The sequence below is a fragment of the Xiphophorus maculatus genome, chromosome 2 (genome assembly GCF_002775205.1).
Source record: "Xiphophorus maculatus strain JP 163 A chromosome 2, X_maculatus-5.0-male, whole genome shotgun sequence".
NCBI classification, from domain to species: domain Eukaryota; kingdom Metazoa; phylum Chordata; class Actinopteri; order Cyprinodontiformes; family Poeciliidae; genus Xiphophorus; species Xiphophorus maculatus.
Window position 1 is genome coordinate 26,222,629 of NC_036444.1, and position 20,433 is coordinate 26,243,061.

General features: G+C 41.5%; 1 protein-coding gene across 14 annotated transcripts in view; it reads left to right on the forward strand.

Moving 5' to 3' along the window:
* Nucleotides 1-20,433, forward strand: part of LOC102225303 (unconventional myosin-IXa-like) — a 140,672-nt gene that overhangs the window by 61,609 nt on the left and 58,630 nt on the right. For 12 of the 14 annotated variants that reach the window (XM_014473007.2, XM_023346108.1, XM_023346102.1 and 9 more), the window contains exons 3-6: nucleotides 10,900-10,994; nucleotides 11,413-11,475; nucleotides 13,597-13,696; nucleotides 15,819-15,872. In XM_014473007.2, the coding sequence (XP_014328493.1) occupies nucleotides 10,900-10,994; nucleotides 11,413-11,475; nucleotides 13,597-13,696; nucleotides 15,819-15,872 (312 nt within the window). The remainder of the gene's footprint in view (nucleotides 1-10,899; nucleotides 10,995-11,412; nucleotides 11,476-13,596; nucleotides 13,697-15,818; nucleotides 15,873-20,433) is intronic. The other 2 variants (XM_023346114.1, XM_023346123.1) reach the window with 1 other exon arrangement.

Sequence of the window (20,433 nt, forward strand, 5' to 3'; positions counted from 1 at the left end):
TCAAAACAGGCATCTAGTTGCACCTTTAATGTCATTAAGTGGAGCATCTGTATCAGGTTTCTTTCTTCTTTACAGCCAACTATTAAATAACGATGTTTACTAAGTTGATATCCGTCCAATCTGATTAAGCTAGCGCTATTCGGTGAAGAACATTTTTTCTGTAGTTATTCTATGGTTTTACACAAATAAGACACTACTGTCATGTACAGTGTGTTTGTAAGTTTACCTAGCTTTGAGAGTTGGTGTTACTTGGTGGCAGCTTAATGAATGCAGCAGATTGTTGCCTATTTTAATGAATCATTTTAATGAATTATTACTCTCCCATCTTGTCACATCCGGGTTCGTCTTTGTTTCCGCTTTTAAACATACACTCGCTTTCTTTATTTCTGTCCATAAATCATCCATTTTCATGGAAGAACATCTTCCAAAGCAGTTCTTCTAAGAAACAAAACCGTTGGCAACAATTACTTGATGAGCACCGAGAACAATCAGAATCGATTCATTCTGATTCTCCAGTTTTCAACTCTGCCTGTTAAAGTTACCAACAATAACCACACCTTGCGTATTTTTCCTTCTCATAGGTGCTCTTGGTGTCTTCCATAAAGCAGGCAGCTAATGGTCTTGTCTTGTCCACAACTGGTCCATAAAGAGAGCTCTTAGGAGTTCTGCTGGACTGTTTTGTGGGGGGAAAAGGAAATGAGAAGCGATTTTTGAAATGATCTAAGTCGCTCCAGTATGCATGCAGGGAATTGAGCTTCCTGTTTGCTCCAACATACTGTCAGCATTTCAACACTTCGCTAAGCTGATTTAAACCCTAACATTCTTGGTGTTGCATTACTTGGCCGAAGCAGCATGCATCCAGATGGAGTCCAGCCTTCGCAGAGTGGAATAATGTGCTAACAGCATCCTAGCTAACATATGTTACTTTTTTTTTTAAGCCACAGTAAATAATTTTTATTAAAAAAATTATTTTTTTTACATATTTGTTAAAACTATCATCACATTGTGACAGTATAAAATGAGACAGATAATCTGTGCTCACACTGGGATGATTGACAGCGCTAAGACCCTCCCCCTGCCTCCGATGGGTTGTTTCTAACTAGCACTGGGAGAAGGGGGAGGAGCTTGATTTGTTTTTCCAGATTCTATTTCATACCACATTGTCAAAACATAGACAGTTTTAACAAATATGTAAAAATATATATATATATCATTTTTAATAGACGTTGTACACTGCAGGTTTAATCTGTGCCAAAAATAAAAGACACTGGTGTCGGTGACAACAGAGTCACTTATTCCTGCTGTTTTCTGGTTGTCACAACTGTTGTCAGAGCAATGCTGAGACGATCGGCGCTCCTGCAGAGCCCAGAGCCAAGCGTGTACGACATAATTACCCGAACCATTGAGCTAACGTTAGCCGTCTCTCTTCCGGTTCCCGTGGAGACAGAGAAGGAACCAGTTCACATTTGCAGAGACGCATTCCCCTGTACCCTGCGCGTGTTACCCTCTGGTGATTCAGACCGTACCCTCCAGCAGTTAGTTGGTGCTGAAAACCACAAATGCTCCTTGCACCTGCTGAAAGTATCGGCAGATAGGGTTGATGCAGGAAGTGAATGCTGACGGTTATTTCTGACAGACCTGACTCAGGAGGAAACCCCTTGAATGATAAGAGGGGCTGACATGGAAAGTCCACATAATAATTATTATATATTTTTAATGTTTTGCATTTTAACTCTCTGCAAAAAGTTGTTTTTACTTTAAAAAGACCCACCTATAAAAGCACAATCCTTAAATTTTTAATGAGATCAGGACTGTTGCATAATTAAAATGTTAGCCTGCTTTATCCATTTCCAGACCGCTGTTGTCGAGTTTTGGTAGCTTTTCATTTGAGGCTTGGTTGAGCCTTTTAAAGCTGCAACATGCTTCTACCACAAGCCCTGATGAGTTTGTGAAGTTATAACTGCAACTATAAATACATATCATAGTCCAGTACTGGTGTTAGGGATGCCTGATGTATCAGTTTTTACAGCCGGAACCCAGCAATCTGAAATCTGGGTGTAGTGATGAACTTTGACCTGAACCCTCAGAGACGCATAAACACGGTAACAAAATCAGCCTTCTAGCACCTGAAGAACATTTCTAGGACAAGATCTAGACTTTAGTCGCATTGATTGACAACCTGTTCAAAGTTGCCTTTGATTACTATTAAGTGAAACATTGATCAGCATATTTGATGTTTGATTGAATGTAAAGTCCATTTCTTATTTCACTGTTGGTTGCTGCGTGACGTTTTTGTAAAGCTCTCTGAACTGCCTTGTTGATGAAATCTTCAACATACATGAACTTTTTTCACGTCTTTATTGGCCCCATAAGTCAAACTGGGTCGATATTAATAATCGATGATTATTTCCGTCTTGTTATTGTTTGTAGTTGGGTTTCCGGAGGGTGCTTGACTTGTGGGGTTTCTGTGGGCATGTTACAGCAGTAATGATGCAACTCAGGATTGTTAGGTGTTTAATGTCAGCTGTGTTTGTTTGTTTTTTTTACAGTTTGAACTTATAGAGAAATGTATAACATCAGTAATAACAGGATTTGATATTGACCATAACAGTAATATTAATATTGGATATCGGTACTGGCCCAAATTTTTATATTGGTGCATTTCTAGTTCTTTAGGCTTAGATAATCACGGCCAATGACGATCTGTGATGGCTGTCATTAAAAACAACGAGCTCCTCAAATACATTTCCCCTTTTCTCCTGCTAATTTAAAAGCTATACTAACACCCTGCTCTGCTTCTCTCCTCTAGATTATTAATGTTTTAGTAAAGCGCCCTCTAATGCAAACGCAGTAAGCCTCTAGTAGTTTACAGGCGTATCTGCTGCATCCTGAGCCAGTGTCAGGATGGCGGCCAGTTTTAAGCTAAGTTGTGGTTAAATTAAGCAATAAATCCTGGTCTGTCTCTCAGCTGGACGGTAAAGAGCGGGATTCTTTTTTCCCTCTCTCTCTCTCTCTCTCTCTCTCTCTTTCTTTCTTCTCTTTTTTAAATTCAGCACCGCTCATTAGGCCCTGACATTAAGTACCCGTGCTTACCGCATGAAGCATTCCTCCTGTGCAGTTGTGTCACCTAATGGCATGTTGAGAAAAGCATTTTCAGCCGGCGAGTGAAAACCACACGTAGGATCTGGAACAGACCGGTTCTGCGGAAAGCTGAAACCAAACCGGAGGGTCGATTCTTGTCGCCGATTACGTTTTGATGCAGTGATACCAGGACTGGGTTCACGTCACGCTCGGCATCCAGGAGACAGAAGGTTTCTTCTTTGTTTTCGGATCGGCGTTAAATGTCTGTGAAGGACGAGTCTAGATGTAAGCTGTGAAAGAGAAGGGAAGCGCAATCCACCGGTACGCCGGTCGATGACCACGATCATCTACACAATGTCAAATGTTGCAAATCTTTTCCGATCCTGTCCCACAGTTTCATCTGTTTGTTTACATGTATAAACTGCCGGACGAGAAGTTCCCAGCAGGATTGATGAGATGTGTTGCATGATTCAGAAATGGAGTGGAAAGTTTTGTGTGAATATTGTGATGAAGTGAAACCAGGTTTTGACTTGTGGTTTTTATACCAGTTAACTTCATAGTTGAGGGTTTACAGATATTCAGGTTGCTCTGTGTCAAAATCAGCGTTCAAGTTGAGCGAGAACCTGAGCTCAGTTTCTGTTAAAGATGCTCCGATCCAATATGAATATCTGTATTGGTGCCGATATTAATCATTCTCAGGAAGGTCAAAGTTCCTGTTCCATAAGGGCAGATCTATTCAGTCTAATTCTATGCTTTGTGCTCTTAACGTCATGCTTCATCCTTTGTTTTACATTACATTTAAAATAACTAACTGCACTTTCTGAACCATTTGAAAGAAGGTTTGCTGCAGATTATTTGCACGTGTTTGACCAACGTAGTCAACCTTTTGTTTTTGTCTGTTTCCATTTTTAAACTTCTGTGTGCACCGACTGAACAAATTAAAGTTGTTTTTACATGTTTGACCAAAACCTGTGAAGCCACTGGTGTATTTATGTGTGCTGTACTGTACTGGTGCAGAGTAATCAAATTCATTTATAATTCAGTACATTTATGTCTGTTTTATTTTTAAAAAAAGAAAACTTTTAAGTCGATTCAGCTCTGTAGTTATCGGCCGATACTGAACCTCTGATATCTGTATCTGTATCGGTATCAGAAGTGGTGCGTCCCAAGTTCCCGCTCCTCTCTTAGCCCAGCGGGTTTGTTTGCCACATCTCTCTCTCTCCAGAAATGACAGACGTGTCTATAAGCACCTGTTATGCTGAGCATTTCCAAATCTGACTTCATACCTAGAGGTCAGGCTTGGTGAACACCCTCCCCCTCTCCACTGCACATTCCTGCTCCGTTTTTCCCAGCGTGCCCTGAAGCCCAGCTGCACCTGCTAGCAGGGAACATGATGTGATGTCATCTCGCTGCATGCCACTGTGGAAGAAGTGAGGTGCCATGGAAAACAAATATCCGTGGCACCACAAGGACCACCACAAGGACGACCCTACTGGGAAATTCACACATTTATTCTGAAAAGTCTGATCATTCCTGCGGCTCCGGTAGTTGAGCTGCGAACTGCTTTCACCAGTTATCCGTTCTGATTTAGCAGCAGCCTGTATTAATAAATAAAGTCGCGATTTAATTTCTCTCTGCGTGATATTTGCCTTGGAAGTCATCGCTCCGGTCTTGGAATAAGGTCCGTCCGTTTTCCAGTAACGAGTTGGAAAAGTTTTTTGGATTTTCTAAGTGTTGCGTTCAATTAAAATTTTAAGAAAAAAAAAAAAAACTATCTAGAGACAGTGTTATTCACACTGGCTTCATTATTTTTCCGTACTGCAGAGTGCTGTGTTACTGATTTAATTTGGTAAAAGCCAACAGAAGTGCAATTAGACGGTTTATTTTTGCAGCTTTTACTAGACTTTACCCACACGGCAGCCATATTGGATTTGAGGTGGATTTGTGGGTACAACTCTGACCTCAGGGAGAAACCAGCTGGGCTTTTTTATTCTTGTTTGAATATTCTTACTTCAGTGTAGAAATGTGGTTTTGATGGATACGGTTTTTTTTCTTCCTTTTGTGATACAATTGGTCACTGTTTGAGAAAATTTAAATGTAAATATAGAAAAAGTAAAACAATACCAAGCAATTCTTTATCAGTGTGTGTCCATAACAGTTACTGCATGCCCATTTTTATATCATCTGCATCGTTGCACTGTTGAGGGTTTTCCTGACCAGTAGTGAGTTTTGGTTTTCTTTAAGGTCTGACCTCCTGTTCTGCTACTTTTATTGGCTGTAATTCCTCTGATTTATTTGCTGAACAAACAGAAGTCCAACATGCTCCTATTTTTAGCACCAATGTGTCATCGCAACAACTAAACTTAGCAAGGAATTTAATGCCCCCGAGGAATCCTCAGTAATTGGCTCTTTCTTTATTTGTACACCACTTAACTCTGCCTGCAGGGCAGACGAACACCGAGCAGCGGAAAGTATCGACCCGGCCGATTAACCTGGGTCAGCTCAGAATAAACTGTCACGGAGCAGCTCAACACATTTTTGAGAGACAAAAAAAAAAAACCCTCCCTTCTTTGATCAGACATAATCTCTTAAAAACATTTTTCTGTGTAATCCTGCATCATTTTCAGCTCAACCTCAGAAAGGAGAAACTCATTAGTTCCCTTGTTGCGATTAAGATTTTTTTTTTCTTGCGCCGTGCGTGACGAATGATTTCCTCAATAAGGATTTCTCTCATAAACGCCGGCAATTAAGCTGTCAGAGGTGCAGCTTTGTGTGTCTGTCTGATCCATATCAACAGCGTAACGTTGCAGCTGACTGCAGTCGTGCTAAAATTGTTAAATGAGGCGGCAAATGTGGTTAGCATCTCTATGCAGAACTGCGGCATTAAATTTACTGTACATGTGAAGCTCTTTGCTGCTCGTACTTGAAGACAGCAAAGTTGCTCTTTCGCTGTATTAGGTAAATGCAAATGTATTGCTAGCATTGTTAGCATGAAAGGCTAGCTAAAGAAACCGAGTGTGACCAAAATTAGGTTGCGGCTGTAAAATTTGGTCTTGAGTATTGATGTTAATTTTGCTGAAACTTATAAATACATTTGGAAAACAAAAGCATAATAAGCCTGCGTATAAATATCACAGTGTAATTAAACAGCAGAGAAGGTGTGATTTTCACGTTGACACCCATTTTGTGGGGGCGGGGAGGGGAGAAAAACTGCTTAGGGTCACCAGAAATGGTGTTTCTGTGTGGACAAGAGGCACAAACGGCTAATAACGTTACTGTTTCACAAAAAAATCTTTAAAATTGTGTGGACAGACCTTAATTTGACAAAAACGCCTCATTAGAATTAATCATTTATTAAACATGACTGTATCACTTTTATTATTATTCTCTCTATGGAGCAACAATCTAAAATAAGCTAATCTAATATTTGCTTATTTGCAAGCTTGCAGTTAGTGGCTAAACAGACATTGGCTTAACTTGCAGACCATGAAGGTTATAAAGAAAACAAGACTTGTGAATAACAAAGTGCAAGTGAAGCAATAAAGACGTTCTGCAGCAGTTGTAGCACGACGTCAAACAAGTAATCCACCATCACTGCTACGTATGTTTGGGCTTTAGGCAAGTTAAAGGTTGGGCTAATCCATTAGCATTTTCACAAAAGAGGCGTTTTCACTCAAATTTTCATTCTGGAACCCGTCTAGCAAAAACAAAAAAAAGTCCCTTGAAGTCCCATTTCCTTTTGGACAGGGGGCACAAATAGTTAAAACGTTTCTTGTTTCAGAAAAAAGTTCTTACGTTTGCCTTAATCTGACAAAAAGCTCCACGCTGTCACATTACGTTAGCCTGCTGTTTCCTCCACAGCTGCAAAATCTTTGGAAAGAATAATTAATTGAATATGACTGTATAGCTTTTAACATTCTTCTCTTGCGACTCTCTAGTATTAGCTAGTTATTTGCTCAGGTAACTAACTAGCGGTTAGCGGCTAAACAGACATTGGCTTAGCTTGTAGACTGTGAAGATGTGAAACATATAATCTTGGTGAGAGTGGTGGGAATCGCTTGTATAGTTTTCACACCATTCAGCCCATATCCACATACAGTGTAAGGAAGAGTCCCATAAAACACCGTACATTTGCTCTGAGGTCCCTGTTACATGCTAAAGGCAGCTAGCCAAGTAGATGTTTGGACGCATTGTAGTTTCTCAAAGTATCATAAAGATTTATGAGGGCAGGGATGTTCAGCAGCTGAATGAGACAGAAATGACTATGAAACAGGGTGAAGCAGAGGATGGATAAACCAGGTGATACATATTAATATTTAAGCCCAACAAAGCCGACCTGCTAATGCTAATAAAAGGGGATGTTTTCTGTCTGGGTCCCCCCTGTCCTGTAAGCTCTAACACTCGAGCATCACTCGCTTCCTGAGGATGATGACCTGGGGTTTCTGCAGCTGTGGAGGAAACAGCAGGCTAACGTAATGTGACAGCGTGGAAAGAGCCCTCAGGGTGATACCAGCACAAAAGCTGCATACATTAGCATAACGTCGGTGTGAGGTTCTTATGCAAATATTAGGAGACGGGCGCATTTTCATGACACATTTATGCCTTTAGGTGCAATGTATTTGGATCATTAAAAACATCTGCATCTTTAATGCGTTGATAGAAACTTATTTTTAACACCTATAAGTATTTCATTTCGGATACTGTCTCACCACAAATGTAGGATTGTTTTAGTTTGTGGCATAAAATCATATTTTAAACATAAAAAAAAACCTATTGAGTCTTTCAAGGGTTAGAAATGTTTGGAAAAAGAAATGTCATCCACCCCTCGGGCCTTTCTTGTTCCTGGTTGTTTTCTCGAGGCATGGGAGCAGGCATAAATCAAACATCTCATGTACAATATCTATCTCAGCAGTTTCTTTGGAAGACGGTTCCTTATTGCGTGCAGGTTTTTACGTGTCACATCAGCTCGACGAGCCACTTTTAAATGGGAGTCATCTGTACATCTGTGCCGCACGACAGGCTTGGCGCAGATTAAGTTTCAATGAACACATCTGGGTTGTAATAAGAGGCTAGTTAGTTTGGCATATCACAGGTTTAAGTGTTCTGTCTTTTTCATGTCTTAAATAAACCAAAACGACGACATGCTGTTGCTGCACCACTTGATGCATAAAAAAAAGCACTATGAAGGTCGTTAGTTCTGCCAAGATTTCTAGTTTTCTTGTTTTTTTCACGAGATAATCCATTCATTTACTCTTCAGTCGCAGATTTATGGTTCTAATTTATTTTCACAAAACAGAAGATGACCAGGGTCATTGTTGCGTTTATTATGAACCAAAAAAGCTAACTCTGGTCCGCCTAAAAACCCAACTGTTGGTTTGGCTGAAGTGAACTGTGGTTCGGTTTGAAGGCTTACGTGAACACCGTGCGGACCGGAGACTGCTCCAAAAGCAGGAAGCAGGACTACAACGCAGGGCATTCTGGGAAAATACAACCAAAACAAACATCCTAGCATTAAATGGCTCGTGGTGTTTTTGCCACAAACATAAAATAAATCGTTCTACGGCTAAAATCTGACGCCACTCAACTACTTTTTCTAAGGTTTTCATGACGTTTTCTTTAGTAGTTCCTGGTGCAGCGCCTCCACAGGTGAGAAGGGGAACAGGTTTTTCAAGAAGTTTTTCATTTGACCCAGAGCAGAGTGAAAGCGAACTACACCAACTGAAAATGTACCAAATGTTACAATTTCCGTCCCCAATCAGATTATATCAGACTAACGTGTGAAAACACCTTAAATTTCCCTCCTTGAATTGTTGTGAAGACATGACTGTTTGTCTCAGGTGTTCACTCTGTGATGCCCACTGGAGACAGAAATATTCAGCTCTAGGTGATGATGCTTTCAGACGGACCTTCTCTTTTTTTAATAGCCCTTGAATAAACTTTGGAAACATGGAGTTTCAGGACAGGAGAAAGCATCAATGTCCCGACCTCCAAACTCCTGAATGCTCCCGGGATGCTCCTCACCCTGAGCCTACACACATTGTGTGTTTTCCTGCGCTGTGGTCACAGCAAGTGTTGACCATGAAGCAGAGCTCCACTCTAAATCATCCAGGCTCTGCCGCCCTCCTCATTAATCTCCTTCCCACTCGCAGAGAATGCACACAGACCCACTGCTACAGCGGCGCACGTGTGCGATGGGCCGCGTTTCTTTAAGGTCCGTGTTTTTACTTAGGGGCTCACACACCGAGCCGGCGGTGGTTTGATGAATTCAGGAAATGGATTTTCCCCGAAACTAAAAATGGAGATATTTAGCCACAGAGGGGCTCCTGCATCCAGAGGTGATTGAGTTTGGCTTTTCATTTTGGATCTTTGCTCCACCTTGGTTGCTCTTTTTGATCCCATGTTTGTGTTTGAGTTTGTCGATCTCAGGTCAGCTTGACCACAGATATTCAGATTAAAAAAAAGAAGAGAGAAACGAATTTTCACAATGTCATAATTTTTTTTTTTACAAAATTTGCGATAAGATTGCTTTAAAAAAAAGATATTTAGAAAGATTTTACATAAAATCAAGAAAGCTATGGAAAACATTCAGCATCCTCGTCATGAGACCGTCTTCGGTCAGAGGCTTCTTCAAATTTGCTGTGATACAGTCTGCTACAGGAGATCCTTCCTGCACACAGCAAACAAATTAAACCAATATCATAAATGACACAAGAAATACAAAAAGTATACCAAATCAATAAAAATACATAACAATGTAAGAAATAATAAAGTAGTAAGAAAAATAATAACAAAAAGAAAAAACTTGATTAGAAACAGAACATGCGTGGTCCTCACAATTTCCTTGGTTTCTGTCACCTGTTTTGTTGACCTGAATGTGTGTCAGGTTCTGCTGGTGTTCTCCAGGGTTTTATTATTATTTTCCCTTGGTAATGAATCAGATCAAAGCTGGATTCAGCGGCAGGTTTTCCTTTCATTAACCGAGTTGTTCCAGCCTCTCTGTGTTTCTGCTGCTTGTTATTTAGGCAGAAGGCCAGGTTTATATCATCTTTGATGCCAAAACGCTTGTATTCCTATTAAAGTTGTGCCTTTTCTGGTTCTCTTCTTAACTTTTTTTTTTTTATTCCTCCCCCCGTTCTTTTTCTTCTGACTGTCTTCTCTTTATATTTTCCGTTTGTCTATTAAATCTCTTTGTTTTCCAGCTCCATTCCTGCCCTGATTTCCTTCCTTCTGCTGTTTTGTTCAAAGCTTTTATACCCAACAGATACTGTTTTCCCCTCGCCTCGTTTCTCTTTCTTCTCGTTGTCGTCTCTCACCCCAGCGGGCCCCATCGCTCTGCTAACGAGAATACGAATGAGTCCCCCAGGGGCCCCTAATGATGGGCTCTCTCCGTTGGTCTGCGTCGCAGCAGAAATGCCCACCATGAGCAACGCCTGTGTCTGTTTTCAGCTGCACTCCGTTTGCCTTCGCAGGAATTTGGCAGCTCAAAGTGTGTGTGTGTGCGTGTGTGTGTGTGTGTGTGTGGGGGGGGGTGTGTGGGTGTGTGTGTGTGTGTGTGTGTGTGTGTGCGTGTGTGTGTGTGTGTGTCTCCAGACCCTTTCCTGCACCTCCTGACCTCTGATAGAGTGTAATGATTGGTAGCCTTTCTCTCATTTATCACATAAATATTCACTGTTCCTGACGTCTGAATATTACGGTTTAAAGATCATTTCTCTGGTTTCTTGTGTTGGTTGAATGAAGACAGAGCCGTGCTGGGATTCTTTACCTGTGTCACTTGAGCACATTTTTTTTTAAAAACCCAATGTTTTATTTCCTCCACAGGCTTTTGGGAACGCCAAGACGGCGCACAACAACAACTCCAGCCGCTTCGGGAAATTCATCCAGGTCAACTACCAGGAGAGCGGCACCGTCAGAGGGTAAGAGTGGAAGGAAAACACAAAAACTTCCATGTATTTTATTGGGATTTTTGTGATCGACCAACATAAAGCAGTGCACAATTTTATTAAAATTTGGGTTTAGCATGCTTAGAGATTATTTTCAAAAGATATTTTTAATCTGAGAAGATTGAAACGAGCCTCGACGGAGCACCGGTGGCGAAGCGATGACATTTTATTACTAATTTCACTGTCGTGTCTTTATTCAAAGACAGTAGAAGAAGTCTAAGGCTAACAGGCATCAAAATTCACCGGTGTGTAAAAAATCTACACAGTACAATCCGTTCTTTTATTTTCAGCTTGATTTCTAATCAGATAATCAGCAATTTTATCACATAATCTAATTTATCCAGACTCTGTTAATTGTATCTGGGGTTTTTTCTGTTTTTGTTTTTTTCAGAGCTTATGTGGAGAAATATCTGCTGGAGAAATCCCGCCTGGTGTACCAGGAGCACAACGAGAGGTGAGCGAATTCAACGCCCCTCGTCTTTTTCATCAGGGTGAAGACTAAAACTGATATGTTTTTGAAATGATCAGGCACCAAGTTGTGTCTGTGCACAAAATCAAATCAGAAACTGATTTTCTCTTATAATTGTTTGTATTTATTTTACAAATCTGTGACTCTGTGGTTTCCGGGATTGCAATACCCATCTGGCGCCAGCAGGTGGTGATTGTCGACATTAACCTCATTGACATTCAATAGAAGAAGATTATATATTACTTATTGTAAACAAATGGGAAACAAATTGGATAGTTTTCGTGAAAATCTTTAACTTTGTTTCTAAAAACTGTAAGTACGCTTTAAAAGACGCTTTTAAAGCAGAAAAAAATAAAAAAAGTGTTTTTGATAAATCTCCAGGTTAGCTGAAGTGACATAACTTTGAACAGTTTTCCACTTACTTTGGACGCACTCAAACATAAGCTTGTCTCTGGCTAAATCAGCTCCGGCGCTCTGAGCACCACCTGTGTTCGCGTCCCTGAAGTCGTTTTTCCTCCAGGTAACACGATGACATAACCTCCGTGTCACCCTCAGCTGTCCAGAAATCACAATGAAAGTAAGCCGTCTTTGGGGAATCTAGCTGTGTGTCCATGTTTTACCACAGGTCAACAAATAACTCTAACCCCAACCGAGTGAAGGGTTTCTGTTTCACCTCGACGACAGGCCGTGGTAGCCATATTGATAGGGTGGAAACGGGAGACGGGACCTCGCACACGGGTCGGGAGGGGATCGAGCGATGGGATGATAAACTGCAAACTGTCTTAAATCTTAAGTCTTTGGCACATTGCCTCTGAGTGACCCCCAGTGTATGGAAAGAACAAATACTGGGGAAGACATGATCAGGGCGAAGGCTAAGCTGCCGTCAGAAACTGGGTCAAGTACATCATCACACTGGAAAATGAAGGTTCTGTCCGCAGTCGGCATACTTTGTAGGTTTTCCCTTCTGGAGTATTATTAATAAAGTCAGGATAAACTGGCTGCAGAGAATGAATTTATGACTACAAAGTGTTTTCCCCTTGAATTTTTTTATTTTTTTGCCACACTTGCCAATCTCCACGAAGGAACAGCTTCAGCAATTACAGATATAAACGTCATGTGTATGTTATTATCCCACTGCTGTTAGCACGATCTTTCAAAAATCCCTCAGAGAGAACCAGAGCATCTCGTCTGTCATTTTATACCTAAATAATGTGGAACTTCTTAGTATTTATAAAGACAGAAATCTATTTGCAATGTGACCAAACCGCCTATTGCGCCGCCATTTTTGTGAGCATGTGAATTCGCTGATAATGGACTGGACTTGTAGCTAAAAGCAACAATTTCTTGTTGTGTTGAATTCTCCACCAGAATGTGAAAAGTGTTTTTATAAATAACTGTGTCAAAAATAAAGGTGCACCGGCGTGGCCGATTCCAACATACCAATTTTGTAAAGTTGCAACAAATCCGATTTCTTCCATAGAGCTATAAACACTTCTGTGTAAAAACAAAACGATTACTTCAAATAAAAACAGAGCTGTCTGTCTCTGTGGATCGTTACACAGCTCTGCAATGAAGCAGGATTTAAATGTTGGGCATCTAAATCTTGTTATGCTAAGGCTAACTTAGCACAGTTAGCCTATCTGACCAGCAAACTTGGCTAACCTGTTAGCACAGTTAGCCTATCTGACCAGCTAACTTGGCTAACCTGTTAGCACAGTTAGCAAACTAACATATTTGTAGGTCAAATATTGTACGTATTTCTAACGGGTCGGGTGTAAAGGATGTTTATTAGCTTGAAGCAAAGACTTGAAGTTCATTTCCAGATGGAATAAAATAGTTTTTCACTGCACGTCGTCCTGGATAATCACAAGTCGCTGCTTCCGACCCGGACGCTCTGCAGCGCCTTGTTTCACTTGAAATGTGAGGCAGCGATGTCAAAAAGTCTAACTGATACACATGATGTGTTGCACTTTTTGTTTCAAAGTGAACAATGGCGTATTTCGCCTGGTTTTTCTAATTATTCCAAAGATCAAAAGCAGAAGATGTCATTTGATGTAACACGTGCGTGTGTGTGTGTGTGTGGGGGGGGTGTGTGTGTGTCTGCAGGAACTACCACGTGTTTTACTACCTGCTGGCTGGAGCCAGTGAGGAAGAGAGGAAGGCTTTCCACCTGCTCAAACCAGAGGAGTACCACTACCTTAACCAGGTCAGCAAACTCACACACATCCACGCAGACGCACACACACACACACATGTACAGAAACAAACAAACAAACAAAAAAATCACCAGATTTCCATATTAATGGATCTTGATTTGTACAAGTGATGAAAATGCAGAAAATGAAACAGACGGTCTCTCTGCTGGCTCCTGTTTACTCATTTATCAAAACTGGAGCACGTCTCATCGCTCACAAGTCCTGGTTCCAGAAGTCTGTTTGTGTGTTCATATTTCTGTGGGCGTGTGTGTGTGTGTGTGTGTTTACATATGCCAGAAGCCTACATAATGTGTGCATCTTTTTCCAGTACATCTGTGTGTGCTGGCAGCTCCCTTTTCCTTACAGAACTGCAATTTACCACGGCGGCAACAGAGAAATAAAACCTTTTTTTTTTCCATCTTTCGTCCCTCCACTTCTTTGAAAAAATAAAAAAATCATTTTGTCCCTCTCAGTTCTCCTTTAATCCCTGCAACAACCCCCACCCCCTCCACCCTTTCCTCTATGCCTACATGCAGCCCTGTTTCCATGGCAACTGCAAAACTGTGAAAGTCGGTCTGGTGCCTATTTGGTTGTGTGTCGAGCGCGCCAGAAGTCACCATGGTTTCACGATTACATTATTCACACAGTGCTTTCCCTCCTCACCGCCAGATTAAATGGAGTCAAATACAAATAATTAATAATAATAATCTGGTTGTAATCTGAACCGGCCGCCTATTGCGCCGCCGTTTTTGTGATAAATCCTTGACTTGTGTTTTAAAGCAACCACCTCTCAATGCTTTGTGTTTAACAACCGAGATGACATTAGCGATTTTAACAGCTTTTTATGAATACTGTGTTCAAAAATAAAGGTGCAGATTTACTAGTTAACTAGCTGACATTCAACATGTAGCTAACTAATCTTTACCTTTACTGTGGGGAAAGGTCTGAAATTATTTCTAATCCAACAGAATGTAATAGGAATCTCCCAAAAAGACACAAAGGAGCCATTTTTCTATAACTGGCTCCTCTCCTGATATTTGCTCGAGTTTTATCCTCCGTTTCAAAGTAGCAGCTTGAAGGAGAAGAGAGACATTTGTCTCTAACAAAGACAGAGTTGACTTTTTAAAAGCTTCTTGCACATTTCCTGCTTCTGCTGACTTCTTTGCTACTGAAAATAACTAGCTTTGAGATTTCTCAATCAGTCACAGCGCTAACACCGAAGAGTGTTGTCAGAGGAAACCCCTGCTGAGTAACGGCAGCGGGAGTAAAGACTGAACTTCCAGGATCCTTCCATGCCACATAATTCCTCGGTGCATCCTTCACGCGAGCTCATTCCTGACTAGAGTTATTTGTTTCTGTGATGTTTGAACTTAGCGGGACTGTTTTTCTTTTCCTTTTAAAAGTAGGACTAGAGAAAGTCTTTAAGGCGTTATGCCTCTTCTGACGCTGACCAGATAACATGTAAATGTAGCCAAAGTGACCACACCGAAGCTTGCCTTTGATATTTGTAAACTGATGTGTTTGCAAAAAGAAGGAAAGGAGGGAAAAAAATTAGATAAATAAATAAAGACTTTGTCTTAAAAAGCAGCTGATTATTAAAATGTGGCTGGTTTTCGGCAACAGAAGCAGCAGAAAATCTGGAAAAATGTGATTTAGAGCAGCTTTGTTGGTAATTGATCTGTGTTATTGTACAGTATTGGACTTGAACAAACTGGTAGAGCCACGTTGATGCAACACTAGCACATTTTTAACATTTTTATATTGTAAACTTTATGCGCTCCAGAGCTACCGGCTGCTCTGGTGAGTCTCAGATTTTGACTTCAGATTTTGAAACTCCCTACAACATCCATGTCGGTGATGAGTGTTTATAAACCCGTCTGAGTTTGTGCACCTCGCCGGGTGTCGGAAAACGTCCGCCTCTTTGACACCGTGTCCATCTCCATCAGTCCTGATGTGATCACCGCTGCTCTGGTCTTCGTCTGTCCCTCCGAGACGTCCGGTCACTTCTCTAATTCACACAAAATTTAAAAACTTTCCCTACAACAAAACAGTTTTGCAGGAGTTGTTGGTGTTTCTTTCTCGTTTTTTTGTTTTTTTTTGCTTTTGTTTTAATCCACTTTGCCTTGCTTCCAGATGACAAAGAGACCACACAAACTCCACTGGGACAATTTCTATGAGTCTGAGCTGGTCAGTATCGCGCCAACTTGTTTGTGTACGTCTGTGTTTATGGGTGTGTCATGCTTCAGTGGGGTTTTTGGTGCCAGTCCTGGTCTTGTTGTCTCTCCTGGCTGCCCACACCCCGCCTGCTTTCAGCGAACCGGACCGAAGTTAGAAGCAGCCTGGCCTTGGCTCTGTTAAATGTGCTGTAAGATGTTTGAAAGGATACCTTGTAATGTCACCGTTTTGGTAGATCTATGGGAACACGACGAAACGTCTGTGTCCCTGTTACTTAGAGATGCACCGATCCGAATTTGGGGCTGATTTATGATATGCAAGACCTGTTGTCGTCGTATCAACCTTCCAGACCGCTCAGGTCTTCTGGTTCCGACTCTTCTCGGAATCCCCAGAACCAGAACCACACATGGAGAACCAGCATTCAGTTTTTATGCTCCTCTAATCTGGAGCAAACTTCCAAAAAACTGCAAAATGGCTGAAACACTGAGTTCCTTTAACAATTGGAACGCTATAAAGTGCCAAACTGTCATCGTTTTCCTTTACTTTGCCACTGCAATGTAATGATTTAGTTTTATTTTCCTTCTAATCCTGCAAAGTGCTTAGAATTGCCTAACTGCGGAAAATGCGCTTTCCAGAAATTAGCCTCGTCCTGCCTTGACTGATCGGAAAGTTTTTTTGTTACTTTTAAAATATATATTTTTTGTATTTCCGGGCTGTTAATGCTGATGATCTTCTGATTTCACGGTGCATCTCTACAGTTAGTGAAATAAAGTGTAAATGAAAAGGAATCCCTTCAAACAAAGCTTTTGGATGATTCGCTGCTGGTTGACGATGATGACACCAAAGCCGGAAACGGCCATCTTTGTAGGGAAGCTTCAGGATGTCACTACGATTAAAGGATTGCTTGGTGTCTGACACTCAACTTTAACACTTGGCACGAATTTAAAAAAAAAACACAAATAGTGATCTTTGTTGCCCTCTCAAAGCAACAACAGACTTTTTAAAGGAAAACCATTGAGGGAAGTGGTTCTGTACCAAGTAAACAAAGAAAAGACAAGAACAAGACTCTGTATTATAATAAAAACTCTCTAGAATTACAACGTTTTGCTAATATTTAGACGAGGATCTAAAGGTGACATGTGTTCTGATTGGAGGACATCACCATCTCAACATGATTGATCTACCGGCTCCACGTCCGGAAACTTCCCTACAAAGTGTGTGGTCTGGGTCCATTCTCTGTGTGTGTGTGTGTGCGTGTGTGTGTGTGTGGGTGTGTGTTCGCCGATTTGCTGCTCTCCGCCACTGTCCTGCGAGCCTTAAGATGAAGTGTGTAATGTTTGGTCAGCGGGATTTGTTGTGTGTGTTTAAGGGATTTGGTATCGCCTAATGGGAGATTATGTTCCTCCGACTGTGCTGTTGAGCAAACACACGAGCCATGAGAATTGGTCCGAACAAATACGACTCCCAATTTCACCACATTTTATTCTTGACCTTGGCATTGTGCGCACTGTTTTTCTTTCTTTTTTTCTTAACTTCTCTTTTATCCGAGGCTCTTACCCGTTCCCAAGAAGAATAACGTAAATCAATCAGCAGTAAATAAATATGAGCTTAATAATAAAATGATGGCTATAATATTGCTTCTTTGTTTTTGTTTAAAGAGAATAAAAAGTGAGAAAAGTGAGAGAATTTCATTCTCTCTCACTTTAAAGAGAATGAAATTCTCCTTAAGAAGAGAATGAAAGAGAGAATGAAATTCTCTTTAAAGTGGGCCTCCAGGAAAGCAGTCGTCAGCTCAAAATGAAACAAGCTGCAGAAGTTGGAGTGCGTCGTAACATTTCCTGCAGCAAAACAGCCATTTGTGTTTGTCGGTACCTCCCGCGGAACATTCTCCACCTCGCAGCCGAAGCTGGAAGGAGGAAATTCAGCAGTTTATTGGCACAATGAGAAACGTTTGGAACACACTCAGCCAGTTTTTGCTGCAAGAGCGGTTCGAGTAATTTCTGTGGAAGTGTTTTTCCGTTTGAATCGAACATTTCTTGTTTTGTGGCAGAGTAGTGTTAAACAATGCTGCGTTTATGCGAATAGACTGTTACCATAAACACCTCGAGTTTTATAGTGATAATTTCTCTTATAAAGGGACTTAATGTCTGAATGTGGGAGTTCAGTGAAGAGCAGAGTGGATTTAACTCAAAGTATCAAGATAATTGAGCAACTATCCAAACTATTATCCTTCTTAACACATAAAAACATCCCATTTACATGGCTCCGTGGAAAGCTTTCTGACATTTAAATATGAGCTTGTAACTGGTGTTGTAATTTAGTGTCACCAGAAAATGCAGGATCAAGCTTTAAAACTGCTGTGTACTGCTGGCACCTCTCCACCTATCGTTCTCCAGCACCGTTTCTTCCCTTATTCGGAGGAGGCACTCTGCCTTTTTCCACCTCAGGATCGTGGTCACAGACTTGTAGGTGCTGATTCTCATCCTGGCCGATTCACACTCTTTCTGAGAACTGCTCTAGGGAAAGCCAGAGATCAAGATCTGACTAATCTGACAGAGTCATATCTTCTGCAAAAGATTGAGGCCACCGCAACGGGTCCCATCAACACCTTGGCTACGACTAGAAACATTGCGAGTCAATGATATTGGCGGAGTCAGTGGGCTTCCCAAAGGACATGGCTGAAAGCTTTCGAATCCCCAAGATAGACGCAAACTGGTTGGGCGAACTCCCATGGATCCTCCAGGACCTTTCTTAGGGTACAGCACTGGCCCAGGGTTCTACAGCTAGGACAAAAGACATACTACTCCTCCTGAATCAGAGTCTATACCACAGGCATCAAACTCCAATCCTCAAGGGCCGCTGTCCTGCAGTTTTTTAGATGTGCCACAGGTCCAAAACACCTGAACAAAATGGCTTAACTACCTCCTCCTTGTGTAGATCAGTTCTCCAAAGCCTTAATGACCTAATTATTCTGTTCAGCTGTGGTGCAGCAGAGGCACATCTAAAAGTTGCTGGGCAGTGGCCCTTGAGGACTGGAGTTTGACACCCCTGGTCTAGACTATATCTGGCTGATTTTCCTCAAGAACCCCTAATTGAACCTTGCCTTTGAGGCTTTAGAGTATGATTCCAGGGAACTACCCAGACCTCACTACATCCAGAACCTCGAGGAACTCTTGGCAAATCCTATCTTATCTTATCTTTTCGGAGCCTTGCCGGATTTTTGCCCAGTTCTGTCCCGATTTGAGGCCAGCAGCAAACCTTCTCCACCATGGACAGTCTGCTGGGGCAACACCTAATGATGCCCCACCAGACCTCGCTGTCATTGAGCGTTGAAGTCCAACCAGCAGAACATGGGAGTGCCCAGCAAACTCTCCTCTTTTACCAGGGTGAACCCCAATGTACAGGTGCCTAGATGGGGGCAATAAGTATGCCACTGTCCCTCAGCTAGGGCAACCCCAAAGTGGAAGAGTGTCCAACTGCTCTTGAGGAGATGCACGTGTCAGGATGAGTCAGACTATATTTGAACTTCACACACCAGCTCAGCCTTCTTCCCTGCCAGAGAGGTGACATTCCACGCTCTGAGAGCAAGTTTCAGTAGCCGAGAGGCAAAGGCCACTTCCCAATGGGAAGGGGTTATACCACACCAACGTCCGTAATTATGTGTGCAGGCGAAGGAACAATTTTCCATCAATATTTCTAATCTTAAGAGGTCTTTGCAGCCTGTTGTTACTGAAGTAGTTGTAGGAGTAATTGTAGAGATAGCTGCTTTTTAAGAGATTTTTGTTTTGTTTGACTTCTTTTTAAGTCTTTTGCTATTCAATCCAATGAAATGTTTTTTGAACAGTCCTTTTGCTGTGCAGCTACCTTATTTAACAAAGTGATGTCTTTAAAACATGTATCTCAGTCTTAGTGAGTCTGTCCATCTCTCCCCAACCGACCCCCCTCGCTGTTTGTTGCTTCTTGCTCTCATACAGGCCTTTGAGTGACCTCATTCTGTCTGTGTCCCCCACTGTTCAAGGACATGAAGCCATTGTATTCACACAGATCCTACCACACACCCACATAGAAGGTTTGTCAGACTCTTAGGCCACCTGTCTGATCATCTGACCAACTCCCTCTGTAGGCCTGTTTAACCTCTGACCTCTCCTACTGGTCATTGTGTGCTGAATGCACAGCATAGAGTCAATCAGCACAAAAAATGCCACACATCTGGAAGTAAAAATAGAAAATAAACATTTGGGAATGAAAAACAAAAAACTGTTTTCGCCCAAAGATCCCAAAGACCAAACATTTTGGATGTTTCTTTTTGATGACGGGTGTTTGGTGGCTGTGGTAGCTCTGGGGTTGTTTGGCCGTCTCTGACTTGGTGGTGTGAAATGTCTGGTCGATGTGTTGGCATGCTGTATTTGCTTCAGAACAGATTGGGTGTTTTTATAGCTCAAATGATGATGAGTCATGATTTGTGACACCTACACCGCCTGGCTAAATCGTCACATCCCTTTAACTTTCTTGCTATGTTACAACAAACTTAAATGTTTTTTATTAATGGGTTTTCTTGAGATAGATCAACACA